The sequence below is a fragment of the Oxyura jamaicensis genome, chromosome 1 (genome assembly GCF_011077185.1).
Source record: "Oxyura jamaicensis isolate SHBP4307 breed ruddy duck chromosome 1, BPBGC_Ojam_1.0, whole genome shotgun sequence".
Classification (NCBI taxonomy): Eukaryota; Metazoa; Chordata; class Aves; order Anseriformes; family Anatidae; genus Oxyura; species Oxyura jamaicensis.
In genome coordinates this window covers 160,265,819-160,280,514 of record NC_048893.1, presented here as the reverse complement: position 1 = coordinate 160,280,514, position 14,696 = coordinate 160,265,819, and the positions used below count along the sequence as shown (strand labels likewise).

At 35.4% G+C, this 14,696-nt stretch overlaps 1 protein-coding gene across 4 annotated transcripts in view; it reads left to right on the top strand.

Annotated features, from left to right (window-relative positions):
- Window positions 1-14,696, top strand: part of SCEL (sciellin) — a 51,719-nt gene that overhangs the window by 5,094 nt on the left and 31,929 nt on the right. For 2 of the 4 annotated variants that reach the window (XM_035320111.1, XM_035320088.1), the window contains exons 4-7: window positions 3,865-3,938; window positions 8,212-8,326; window positions 9,007-9,069; window positions 9,362-9,433. In XM_035320111.1, coding sequence (XP_035176002.1) covers window positions 3,896-3,938; window positions 8,212-8,326; window positions 9,007-9,069; window positions 9,362-9,433 — 293 coding nt within the window. In that variant the 5' untranslated portion in view covers window positions 3,865-3,895. Of the gene's footprint in view, window positions 1-2,325; window positions 2,504-3,864; window positions 3,939-8,211; window positions 8,327-9,006; window positions 9,070-9,361; window positions 9,434-14,696 lie in introns of those variants that run through there. The other 2 variants (XM_035320095.1, XM_035320103.1) reach the window with 2 other exon arrangements.

The window sequence follows — 14,696 nt, the reverse complement described above, 5'->3', positions numbered from 1 at the left end:
TGATATGCAGTACATTTAAGCTGAGGAAATAAATATTGTTTTATTAAAAGCAAAATACATGTAATCTAAATATTTATAAATAAGATCTTAATCACTGTCATAGCTAGAAGCTAAAGAACAAAGATTTTTTTTGGCTATGACTAGTTCAGTCTAATGTGGAAAAAACTATTCTTACCAGAAATGCTTCTATTATTCTTGTTTGTGTTTTTTTTTTTTTTTTTTTTTTTTTCTTTTCCAAAATGCAGCAATGCATATATGTGAAACCTAATTATGTAGAAAGCTTCAGCCCAGAACAAAACAAGGAAGGCAAAAAACTCTGTATTGGAAGAATGGGTTTGTTCAGACTAGCTGAAAACTAGAAGGTCTAGCCTTGAAGATCTACGGCAGCCTGAGGTCTTCTGCTGATCAGGATGTGAAAAAGAGATGTAGACACATGAATGTAGCTATTTGTGATAAAAAAAGAATTGAAGACTTCTGTTGCTTTCTGAATAACTTGCTACTAGCTTGAAGAGGCATTTGACTGTCTCTGAAGTCATTTTTCAAGTTTTTTTTTTTTTTTTTCTGGGTTCCCTTGGGATTGTATTTGGATTTCCACAGAAACAGGATTCAGAGGATTCTGAATCCAGGATTGGTATGCCTTAAAACTTTTGGGGAAAGCTCATTGGACTGGCTGGGGCAGTTTTCATTCTCTTTTAGTTTCCTGACGCGGTTTTTAAATTCAAATTGCACTGGAGATGCATTCCTGTTTGTTTTTGCTTTGCATTCCAGCTGAGTTGTTTTGCTCCAGTGGCTGAGCTCTTATTAAGAATGCCTGAACATAATTTTCTCCTTTGCTATAGAGGACTACAACTTCTTTTTCTCACAACTTTGTTTATGGAGTAAAAAGCTTTAAATAAACAAACAAACAAACAAAAAACAGTTCACAGACCTGCGTGAATAATGTGATTTTTCCAGGTCTCTATAAGTTGATTTTTTTTAAAAAACGTGATTCTCACAATCTTCTGTCCATTCCTATTTTGACATACACAGCTGCATACACCTTCGCATAGACATATGTTTCACAAAACAGTAAAGACCAAGAAAAAAATGCTTTGATGAGTTGTATCCCACCTCTTTATTCAAGATTCTTTTCATTTTTAAGATCTTGAAATTTAAATCTTACTCTGATGATTCTTGATTATCTGTGCTAGAGACTAAGTAGGTGTTTTTTTTAATTTGCATTTTAAATTTCAATGGATTAATCTTTGATATACAACTTGAAAGTACCAAAGCAAGAAATAAAGCTTGAGGACAACACAACAGTATTCTGGAAGACTAAAGTGTCTGGGTCTGAAATGTCTGAATGCCTGACATATTTTCAGTGCTGACCGTACAAAACAGTGAGCTTATTTTCATTTATGTGTACTACTTTGGAACTTGAAGAATAGGTAGTAGTTTATTTTGGATGCTATATAAACGTGCAACAGAAATATTGTTTTGCCCTAACATCACTAAAAACTGAAAATAAGACAAGAGACAACGCAGAGTTTCAATTAAATGATGGAGAATGAAAGTACTCATGCTATGGACTGTTCTTAGTTCTCTGTTGACTTTCTTCCTCATGCATGGACACAAGTGGGAGCAGCAAACTTGTTTTTAGTTGTTTTTCAGTGTCCCAGCACCATTAACTGAATGACACTTTCTTTGTCAGTTCTGTGAAAAATTTCAGATCCCTTGAATCATGAATCTATGGAAAAAAGTAGATAGTATACAATGAAGACTACAAAGTAATTTCCTGTTATTTTTAATAAGAAATATTTAAAGTGCAAAGTGTGATTTTTTTACAAGAAATTCCAAGCCGTGAAATGACCACATTTGGTCTAATTTTGACAAAGGAAGACTCTGTTTTCAATGTGTTATGATACATTTCCTCTAGGGAATATCTTTAAAAATCAACTAGAAAATAAATCAAAGTTCCTTCTAATACTGTAGTTTTTCTCCAGGTAAAAAAGTGAAGAAATGCCAGCACTCATTGCTTGTGAAATATATTGAAATGTCAATCTTCCTATTAACCAAGGACTAAAATAAAGGGCAGTATCAGATGTCCAGCTGGTGCTAAGCTGAAAACATAAATAAAACAGAACCTTTTCTCCTATCTTTTTTCTTATATGACTGTGACAGTTCAGGAAATATATAGCAAGACTAGTGATTATCTAAAACTGATTGATTAATAACCTTGACAACTACCTTAATAGTTCAGTGCATATCTGCTTAAAACCTTGTATCAGTAATTTTGAAAGGTATTTTGTAACCTACTGCAAAATAAATAAGGCTCACGATAACCCTGAGCATATTTTTATTTGGTGGGAACCAGACCCAGCAGTCACATGTTTCCTACATGCAGTGTGCCAACATACGTTTGGTACTAATAACTAATGCTCAAAGAGAGGAGTGTGAGTCAGAGCTTTCCAATCAACATGTCAAAATATTAAACTCCTATAAACATCTGGAATTTCAGAGCTGGGTAAGAAAGATGTGGACTTTTGTACTCCAATATTATTTTTGTAGTTATATCTTTACTTTATAAAAATGTTTGTTTATAACCAGATTTTTTTAATTTTTTTTTCTTTGGTTAGCATAAGCTCTTTTAGCAATCATCTGGCAATAAAAACATACCAAAAAAAAAAAAAAAATCTGTTCTAAGCACAATTCATTGCAGCATCCACTGGGGTATTTCATTTCCATTCTTTGTTTTAAGCATTGCTTTAGTACCTTTGCTAAGCTTTTGCCAAAATTCAACATCTTCACCTTGTATCAGTAAAGAAAGAGCCACAGGCTCTGGTCTGTCAATCCACCGTTTACATCTGTAAATACACCCAGAGAACAAGGAATGTTTGTGATTTTTAATGATCATCCCTGTCACAAAAACAGTTTTGTTGTCATCTCTAAATCTTAGCAGTATGACCAGTGGAGCTAGCTGGGAGCATTCCAGCTTAATTTTGGTTTCTTGGGAAATTATGCTTTCAAAATAATAAAATAATAATTTGCTGAATTTCTAACTAACCCCTAAAGAGAGTCAGTTTTGTCCACATGCTTAAGTTAATGTTATAATTGTTGATTTTTTATTTTTATTTTTATTTTTTTCTGAACGGAGATTTTTTTTTTGTCTTTAAAATATCATTATGTTCTATTTGATGTTTTCTGTATAAAACTGGTAATGGAAATTCAGAGTTTCAGAGCACAACATGAAATCTTTTGAGTGACTCAACTCCCAAATATATATTTTCAAATCATCATATTTGGAAGCTTGTTTTTTAACCTCATTTGGGACCTGGAAAGAAGTCAATGACCTGAGAACTGCTGCAGGGCAGAAGAAACACCTCTTTCTCCTCCTCTTCCTCCTCCTCCTCCTCCTCCTCTGTCCCCAGAGGCCTGCACTAACTGCAGGCCACTGAAGCTGTGAGACCTGTCAGCAGAGCTGGGTGAGCCCATGTGTGCTCCAGGCACTGCTCTGAGCCACAGGCTGATAAAATCTTCCCATTCAGCTCATCATCTCATATGAGTCTTCATTACTATATCTTTTCCTCTGAAGGCTCTCATCACCCCACATATTCTCAGGGAAGAAGCTCCAGACAAGGAGAAGAGAGAGATGTGCACAAATGCAGGTCACGATAATATATTGTCATAATGAGGGATGGAAAAGTGAACGCCATGTCTGAGCTTCATTTCAAAGAGGGTTGCAGCTATCTCTAAGTCATTCTATCTTACCAAACTTGTACAAGGAGGTGATCAAAGTAGAAAATGAATTTATGCTGGTTTTGAGCTGCTTCCAAATCTCACAGACATCTTTTTATTTTATTTTATTTTATTGTCATTCTCTTTTAGATACCCACAGAAGGACACCCCACTGAACAAGATGTCAGCTTTCAACATACGAAAACAGTCTCCTAATCAAAGCGGTAATACTGAGTCTCCTTCCTTTTCCCTCCGGGCACTTAAGAGGTTGAAGCACAGCCTCCCCACCTTCCTGTCTGCAAGCACGGCCATACCCATTGTGCAGCTCCCTTTCCAGGGCACACAGCCACTCTTTGGCAGGGGACATGCTAGTTATGGGATTCACAGTCAGACCCATGTCAGCTGCAAAGCCAGCAGTGTTGTGTGCAAGCTTCTGCTGGCAGAGGTTCAGGTCAAACCACCGTGCTGGGTAGCAAGCCAGGCAGTGTGGTGCAAGATGGTGGTTCCTTGTGGGTGCCATGGAAACCTCAGGGCAGCATGGCGGCTGGGAGGGTGGTGGGCAGGCAGGGATATCCGTTACCCTCTGACTTGGGAAATGAGGAGAATTTGAGGAGAATTACAATGTAAGGAAGGACAGAGAAAATCTGTTTAATCCTTGTCAGATGGGACATAATATTTCTAAAGACCTATATGTTTTGAGGTGTGTTGAGGGCCTGGTTTTGGTGAGACGTTAAGAGGCAATGCATCAAGATGGTTGTGGCCATGCTTTCAGTGCTACCCAGGACTGGAAGCAAGCAGCTTGACTGCAGGCATGAGCACTGTGCAACCTGCCTGGCAGATTGACTGCAAACAGCTTTATTAGCTGTGGGTTTATCTATTTACAACTTTCAAGAACTTGTGCTGATGTTTCCATTCTCTGGAGGCAGGGCACAGGGTGAGGCAGCCCTGCTGCAGAGCAGCAGAGGGCAGGGAGGGGATGAGTGCTCTGCCCTCTGAGGAGGCTCTTCAGATGCACAAATTTGGAAATGGACTCTGGAAACTGGTTCTAGGGGCAGGCAGCCTGAAACAGGCTGTACCACCTGTTCCCCTTGAGCATGCCGGAAATCAGCAGTTTATTTCTAATGTTCAGTACTTGTGGCTGAATTCATCTGGGGTTTGTGAGGTAATTCCTCTGCTCCCGTTTTCAAGCTCTGCCGAAAAGATTAAGACTAAAATAGTGAAGAAGCAGTAAATGGAAAAAATAGAAAGAAAAAATATTGAATGGTAGCTAGAAACACCATTATTCAAGTCTCTCTAACCACTGCCAAAATAAGAAAGGAATAAGTTCCCTGCACTCATGTGACCTAAAATGTTGTATTGGATCTATATCTAACTTGTAACTGAAACCTGGAAGGTAACTGATTAGACCAGAAATGAGTACTGTTCAGCAAATCCTGGGCCTTACGCCTTAGCAAATTACTTGTGATGTTTCTTGAAATGAAAGGTCAATATATATCCCTTGACTGCTGCCTTCATAGGAGACCTCCTGAAGCCTTGCTTGTGCTAAGCAATTAAAAATGTTTTGTTTTCTATGAATTCCAAGTGATTTTTGGGTAGGTGATAGGAGCTTTTCTAAAATGGCATTGGAAAACAAAAATATTGTCTATAAGAGACTAATAGCTTTAATAGCTAAGTATATACTGAGTACTTCTTCAACATATCAGTGTGTTTATATTATGTTCCTGTCGTTGAAGAGTTATTTTTTTTCAAGATTCAGAGGAGGTTATGGCTGACAGCACAGCACAGATTTAAATTTATTGCAGACAGTTGAAAGCATCTCTGGCTAAAACTATTAGTATGAAAGGAATGCTGGAGTTATTTCCACCCCTTCAGTTGCCATTAGCTGTCCCTGCTGAAGAGAAGTTTTATCTGTGGGATGTATATATTTGAACTCATATTTTTCTTACTTTTAAAAATTAAGTTTTGTTTGTTTGTTTGTTTGTTTGTTTTTTTCAATGCAAATAATTGCACCAAATTAAAAATATCTATGTATTTATGAAAATAGGAAGCTACAGTTCTTGCTTTTGTTGCTTCATTCAAACTCTTTTTCACTGTTGCTCTTTTTTGTTGTTGTTTGTTTTTCTATGTAGGTTCACCAAAATCCCTAGTACATTCCAGTCATTACTAATAGTATATTCAAAACAATAAATATTTCAAGCAAATGAACTTCATATAGTCTTCTTTGCCTATTACATGCAGTGACTATGAGACAATGACATTATTTAAAGTAACCCTTCCTTCCTTCCTTCCTTCCTTCCTTCCTTCCTTCCTTCCTTCCTTCCCTCTTGAAGTCTTTAGGTCAGGTTTCAATAAATATTTTTAAGGGAAAAGCTATGTCAAGTGGAAGTGAACAAGCTGTTATGGAAATCATGCAATGAAGATAGATGACTTTGTTCTTAACCTAATATGATGGTCAGCATGTTCTTATAAATCTCGTCTTTGATGTGCCTATTCATTTTGTAATAATCTCAAAGGACTGCATCTGTGCTGGTCAAGAAAAGAAAAGCAAACCTTGGGATGAGGGCCAACAGCCCTGTTGTGACAGCAACACACATAGATGCAGTCACATCCATGCTTCTTAAATGTATGTCCTTTCTCTAGCAGCTTAGTCTTGGAGAGAGCTAGTCTGACAAAAAGCCAGAGAGCATGCCTGCAACTAAGCAAATACAAATGATGAAGAGTCCAGTCCTTCATTCCTTGAATTCCTTAACTGGTCTTCTTTTATTTAGTGATCTGGACATATCTATAGTGAATTGCAACAGTTAAGGGCAAGCACAGTTTGGTTTGCAGGCAGCTATAGATTATTAGATTGAATTTGATCATAGTATTCCAGTTTTTTTCTTTCATGAAGGAAATATATTTGAAAGATCACTCTTGGCCTCTGTTACTTAAAGTAAATGTTTTGGTGCTTTGTTATGATACTGTGTTCCCCTCACTGTGGCTATTTGTCATTTTTCATGTTATCGCTGCAGCTGAAATTCTTGGATCAAAAGCAAGAACTATATTTTCTTATAAATCACAGCAGAATGCCAAACACAGCTCTGACAAAAGACACAATATGGACTGTGGAGTGTGATCTTTCTATACACAGTCTTTACAATCTACTGTCCCTACTGACCACCAGATAATAACATGTCCTGAAATCTGGTGGTGTAGAAATCCTTTTGCATGGATGCTCAACGATTTAAGACTTAGGAGAAAATCATTGAAATCTCTTAAGAAAAAAACGATAAACTCAGTATTCTTAATCAGTCAGTTTGTTGATTAACTGGATACTATCAGTAAAGGTTTTGTGTAGTTATTTATTTTTTCACCTTTTGTTTGGGAAAGTTTTGGAACGTATTACAATTCAAAAATGGAGTTTCTATTAGAATTCAACTTACAGTCTTCCATTTTAAAGGGAAGTGTTGTAATGGTACTAAAAAAACATTTCACTTCAAAGAGCATCCTCTTTGAAAGAGTATGATATGAAATTTAGGGGGAAGATGAACAAACGGGAATAATGGACAATAGTCTTTGAATCATTTTCCTTGCTCTTGGGTCAAACTCCTCATAAAGAGAAACCAGAGGAAATAAGCATCAGATTTCTATCATAGTGAAGAATACGTATTCATGTAGATCAAGTGAACATCATATCGTTAGTCACTCAATATACTAGATATTAGCATTGTTGGGCAAAGATATTTTATGTTGTTAGCATAACTAAGTGTAGTGGGTTTACATGGCATATGATTGTGCGTAGTTGTCTGATTTTCTGTCTGTCCCTCCTGATAACCTTTGAAAAGATAAAGGTATTGCATTTATAAAAAGTTAAGTAGAACTAGATAGCTGTTTAGAAAATAGAACTTTCACTCTCTTTCAGCCACTCTGTTCAGCCACTGAGGTAAAAGCTTCAGAGGAAGTCTGACCCTTTTGAGGAACCTGAAAATCCACACATGTTGGGTTGAGTGTGGGTGGAGGACCTTGTGATCATCTCAACATTAGCGTTCATTTGAAATTTGTATCTTGTCACACATCTGAAAATCCAACCACAGACAACCCCCTGAGAAATAGGATTCATTAGTTTAGCTTTCCTGGAATTACAGTTGCATGTATATTTTGTAATTCCTTTATCAGATCTATAAAACTTGTTTACATCAAAAAATTATTCCAAGCTGTCTCATATTAAGGATGAAACTGAATTCAGTTTGGTAAACTGGTCTTCTGTATTTCCTTTAAGGTTGTAGGCATTAATCTGCAGACTTTTCAGGAAAAGAGTCTGTACTAAACAGGATCTTCAAACATAATATTTGTGCTTTTTCTTTTCTGATGTTAAAAAAAAGTATTGTGTCTGTACCTGGTAGCTGAAGACTCAATCTGTGCTGAACTTTTACAGATTTCAGCTCTTCTAACAGTACTTTAACTTCCCAAAGCTTTCCCATACCTCCATTTTCAAGACACTTTTCTCTGCATTTATAGATAATAAGAGCCCTTCTGTTGCAATTAAAAGCAGACAAGTTGTTCATGATGTTAACAAGCGACGGACCCTTTTGCAAGATAACAGCTGGATAAAGAAGAGACCTGAAGAGGAAAGGTAGGAAAGATCTGAAGTACATTTCTTCTGTCTTTGGTTTAGTGTGCTATGTACCTTTTCTGGCACTGTCAACTTTTTCATGAATTATATTACCTAAAATTACATAATTTTCATCAAATAACTATTACTTGCTCATCTTGATGAAATATTGATTGCCTTTTGGAACTATTAGTCTGTTGGACTTTCACTGACTTTTTTTTTTTATCAGGACTTTCATGAAATGTTCATTTAATGAGATGTAATGAGCATCTCAATCTTCTTCCCTACATGCAAAATACATATTTCATATATCTCGGTTGCAAGAATACCGTCTGACTCATTTTTACAGGTGTGAAGATTATAAATATTGACAAATTCCTTTAAGGAGCTTAGTGAAGTTGGAATCACTTGAAATTTACTGTAATGCAAACTAGGACTTGTATTACAGTAGAAACTGTCTTGAGACCAGGCCCTCATTATTTGGTCCATGAACAGCACATAGGGAGAGATGATTCAGACATTCCAAAATGTCTGTAGTAATCTAACCTGGAGATGTGTAGTTGGTGTGGCCAGTGGTAAATGACTGTAAAATCTTGTTGAAGACATAAATCTTTTGAAAAACAAAACAAAACACAAACATATTTTTTTTAAAAATATATTATTCAAATTTTAACTAACTGTTGTCTTTCTTTTCCTTGAAGTGCTGATGAAAACTATGGAAGGGCAGTGCTTAACCAGTACAAATCCCAAGATAGCCTACACAGGTATGGTAGACTGTCTAAATATCTTTCTAATGATATTGACAAAGAAAACTGAGCACTCTTTTACTAAATCCTGTTTATAGCAAGAGCATTCAATTATAGTGTAGTTATGCTTCCATTGCAAATCTGTTCTTATGGTAAATCTGGCTTAATTGTTGAGTTAGTGATTAGGGGGGTTGGATCTGTTAACATCTGAAATTCTGTATGGTACTTTAAGATCTATATATTGTTTTGTTTGTGACAAGTTGTTTGATAAAAGCAGTTAGCAAATTGTCATTCTTAACCTTTTTTATATCAGTAGCACAAATGAAAAGGAAGATCAGAAAGCTGTACTTGGACGATACAGATCTGATACTACCTTGGACAGGTAGGACTGTTTTCCACATGTATTGTATTTTGTGATTCTCATATGTATGAGTGGACTTAAACATGAAGGTGTGAATGAAATAAATTATATATTAATTTTTGTATTTATTGTCTAAATAGAAGATTATGTATGATTTTTGCATGAACTGTAAATGAGACAAATGGAAATATGATTTGAGAAAAGGTTCTTTTTGACATCTTGCTCTACTTCCTTTGTATAAATTTCTGTGAATTCTTGTGCTCATAAATGTACATATCCTTGTGCAGATGAACTATCCACTTTCCTGCTTGTCAAACTATAAAGCAGAATCCTATCTCCAATAGCCAAGCACAACATGTCTAAAACCATAGCTCTTTGCAAATCCTTGCTGCCACTTCATAGTGTGATCAGTACAAATATCAGAACCATATACTTATCTTAAAGGTACTTAATTTGAATGTCCTCGCCAGCCTCGACCTGTGTCAAGACATGACTACACCTGTATTTGCAAATTCTTTCTGCATCACTTCTTCACAATTCAGTCAACATTAATATCTGCTCTCTGCAACACCCAAGGTCTATCAGTACCAGAATTCAAATGCACACTCTAGAAAATGTGTACACATTTGTTTGGATCTTGGCTCTTTGTAATTTTGTTCAATGATCCTTGCTTCTTGTGTTGTAGGAAACAATGTAAAATTGTTGCATAAAATCTAGTGTATCCATGGAAGGCTGGAACAGAATGGGATACAGAGCTCTTATCATACCTCCATCAATTATTCCATGGGCTGGTGGATACAGGCTCCTACTGTATTTCCTTCCTCATTATGAGGAAGCCAATCTGTAACTTTATTCTACCTATTGCTCTTCTCCATATCTTTTCTATTTCTGTATTAGTTTTTTTGATCTTAGGATCCACTTCAGAACATACCTTCTATATGTACAAGAGTATAACAATAGCTTCAGGTTCATTTGTTATTCCTTTTCTTATACTTCATAATATTGAATTTGCTCTTTTGAGTGCTGCTGAGAATTGAGCTGTCATTTTCACAATATTATATGTATAACTCCAAGACCTCTTTCCTGAGTGATAATAGCTAGTTCAGAGATCAATTGTTTTTCTTGTCAGGCACTACTTTGCATCTAAGAAAAATGAATGTCATCTGCCATTTTAGAAATCTGACATTTTAGCAGATGAATTCTGAAAGCTGTGCCAGTCAGCATTTGTTTTGACTGCCATGAGTTAGTGTCATTGGCAAGCAACATCATCTCACTTTTCTTTTCCAGATAATTTCTGAGCATATGGAAAAACACAGGTCTTGTACAAATCCCTTCTACCACTCTGAAAAAAAAGAAAACCATTTATTCAAAACCCTTTTTTTTTTTTTTTTTTTTTCTCTGACTTTTTAACCAGAGAAGATTCATGAGAACCTTCTCTATTACCATGTAGTAGATGAGCTTATTTAAAAATCTTTAACAAGGAAGTTTCTATGAGTCTATCTGGAAAATCAAGTAGAATATATCAGCTACATCACAATTATACACACACTCATTGACTTCAAAACTATTTTTGAAGCTTTAACTTCCTGCATAGAATCCCTGACTATTACTTTAGAAGTTGTAGGGCAATTCCAGTTTCTCTAGTGTTGCTGAATAGCATTGGTTTTTGGGATGTACACATCTCTATCTCTTTGACTTTTTGTTTTATGCTGAGGTAATAAAGGTGCCTGCAGTATTTAGGTTGTAAGTTGCCTGTCTTTGTGTTCTCATACACATAACTATCTAAGATAAATAGTTCTTATTATGAACAGATGACAAAAAAGAGAATGCATAGAGAAATGATTACATATGTGAATATATATTTCTGTTAACTAACGTGGAATATGTCTATTAATTGAGTGACTAATGTTGGTTCTATCTTAAAATTATCAAAATGAGGAAGCTGCAGTCAAGTATTTTATTTTTTCTCAGTAATCACTCATCTTCTCAAAACTGAAATGTAGCCATTCCAGGATTAATTTGTGCACACCCATTGCCAGCAGGCACTTCTGTAAGGGTGGACCATGTGTTCTGTATCTCCTCAAACTTGCAACCTAAGGCATAAAAGGGCGTGGTGATGTATTTTCCCTTAGCATCTCTTCGTAGCCTGCAGTCAAATTTGGTACTTTTGCTTCCTCTTTGAAGGATGTTCTCCACCAGGCACAATTCCCTCATTTTCTTATAAATTGTTTCTGGCAAGCATACCCATAGTAAAGAAAAACTCAAGCTTAGAATAAACTAGTCTCCAGAACAGCCATATTGTTAATATGCCTAGATTGTTAAAAGAAAAAAAAAAAGTGCATAAAGAAGTTTTTTGTTTTGTTTTGTTTTGTTTTGTTTTGTTTTTCTCCTTTATTTTCTTTTCAAAACCAAAAGGCATAGTTGAAAAATGGAGTATGATTCTGGAATGTAAAATAAAATCTAAAGCTCTGTTCTAGCTTGACAGTTCTTGAGAAGAATATCCTCAGTATTGGAGATCTCTCTCAGTTGTTTATCAAGTTATTGTAAGTCATGTTGTCTACATGGAAAATAATCTATTTCTAGCTAAGATGTTGTAAAATGGTAATCTTCTATCCTGCAAAATGTATATGAAAGCTACCAGTTTTTAAGCCAGAGATTGGAACATCTTTCCACTCTTCTACTTTATATCTCTTGCGGCCATGACTGTAGTATTTCAAAGGAATAGAATTTTAAGAATATTTTTCTATCTGGATCAATGTATTTTCAATACCTATTTTTCAAAATGGCAGAATAGTCATTGAAGTTCTATTGAAAAAGATCAGAAATAAACTGCTTGACTAACAGAATAGTGATATTTTGTTATTACCAGCATGTAGAAATTTGACAGTGAAAGAATATCTACAAGCCATTTTAAATACAACTCTGCTTCCTGGATATTGCCATTTCCATATTCAAAGAACCTATTGTTTGATATGAATTTAGCCTAGCCCAATATTTACAAAATTTGAACTTCAGTTTTATTATGAAAGTCCTGAAACAGATGTTGGGGATGACTACATGTTTGCACCATTGGGTGCAAGCATAGGTACAGCTGACCTGTTAGAGATCCACAGCTCAACTGCAGTAGGTGCACATATGCTTGTACTGGCATGTAGATCTACACCTATCACAGAGAAAAAATGCGACATTCAGATGTGAAGAAAAAAAATATTTATCCATTTATTCCTCTCTTATTAATAGCAACTAGCTAAATATTAAACAAAAATGGGAGAAAGCTTAAAAATCATATAGTGAAAATTAAAATAATGTTATTTTTTCCAAGTACTAAATGCTACCATGTCCAGAATAACTTCCAGGAAGAATAAATACTAACTGCATTTATAGCAAGCAAATCATAGGATATGGGACTGAAGCAAACAAGACATGTTCATTGTCTGCTTTATTAATAATCTAATCCATTGAAATGGTAGAAATTATTAGAAAACAAATTGAGAGCAAATCAGACACCACTGCTCAGTCATGGTATGAACCAGTTCTTCACATCTTGAACATTGAATGCAATATTCACTTATGTGAAGAAAATACAGTAGAACCAGAAGGAAAAAAAAAGGGGGGGGGGGGGGGGGGGGAGGGAGGAAGGCTGGAAAGTATGCTTGCAGGTACAGGATAGCTTTCATATGCAGAATGTCTGAAGAGAAAAAAAAAATCTCAGCTTGGAAAAGAGTGTGATGCAGGGAAAGTGAGTAAGGAAGAATTTGCCATTTTTTCACTTTAAGAAAGAGGAGAATGAAAGGTGTAGGTAATGATTAAAAAAAAAAAAAAAAGAAGAACATTTGTTTTTCATTTAACACATATACTTATTATAGGAATCACCATTGCAGGATATTGTTAAGTTCAGATGTTTAAATTGGTTCAGAAAAATATTAGACGGATAAATGGATTACTAATCCAAAGGTTGGCTGTTGGAGACAGCATTGTGTGTGCAAACAGATATACTTCAATCACTGCTTATCAGAAGCTGAAAAGTTTTACAAGTAAAAGTTAACATCATATTTAGCTTTCTTCCTCACCTTTTTTTTTTCAAAATATTGCTACACTGAGCAGCTGTAGAGTAGCATGCCAGAGCGGCCCTTTAAGTCTTATCTAAAATGAGATAATACATCACTACCTAAAGTATTGTGTTTAAATCTTGAAAACATGAAATGGAACTCTGATGAAATGCTGGTTCATTGGATAGTTGTGAATTAGAACACTCATTTTACCCACAGCAATGTTTGCAAGTTTAGTGAGACCTCTAGTGATCTTTTGAGTAACTGTAACTGCTGGTCACAGCCCATGATATGAGGTAGTTATATGCACAATTAAATTTAACAGATTGTGCCCCAGAGCCCACTTGAAGGGTTTCCATTAAATACTTGTGATACATAGCTGACAGTGGTGTACAAAAAGTTTTGTACCTGATATTGCATTATAGTTGTACACTTAATTATTTTGTACCTTCTATTGTAGCTTCTGTAGTATAGATGTGAATACATAACTAAACAAAATTATGTAATTTAGATATGTAAATAAGTAGTAGCTCAAAATATTCTTCAGCTAATTTATCAGATTATTTAAGACAAATACCTCAACTTAGTATTTGTGATCTATTTCAATACATATCAATTTATATTTGAGAATTTTGTACTCTCCTTATTAAAGGATATTCTGGCTGTCTACACATAGTCCTGCTGTCTTCACATGTCTACACATCCAACCTGCTCTAGTTAACCTTGTTTAAGCAGGGGAGCTGGACCAGATGATCTCCAGAGGTCCCTTCCAGTCTTAACCAATCCGTGATTCCATTTTTGGAATGAAAATTGAAATATATCAGTATTTAAGCTATGTTTCAGCTATGATAGCTACATAATGCTTTCTGTGAAACTGTGGATGGCTTTTAGGCAGCAACTGTAGAATCCATTATGGACTTGAAAAATCACATTGTTCTTAGTGTAAACTGAATGGCTTAATAAAATCAATTTAAGCTAAAACAATCTAACTGCTGTGATGGATATTGCTCCTATAGGTCACTACTACACTTTATCAGGCATTTTACACTGGAATATTTTTGAATCATTTTAATCTCTAAAAGCAATAAAGAAGACAAGACTTGTACCTCTCAAGGGATAGTGAGGGAGATGGAAAGGGGATGGTTTTTTTACCACTTCTCTGAAAAACATTGCCTACTTTCTAGTATTCTGATCTAATTTAAAGGGATTGTTCTGTTCTATTCCATAAATTAACT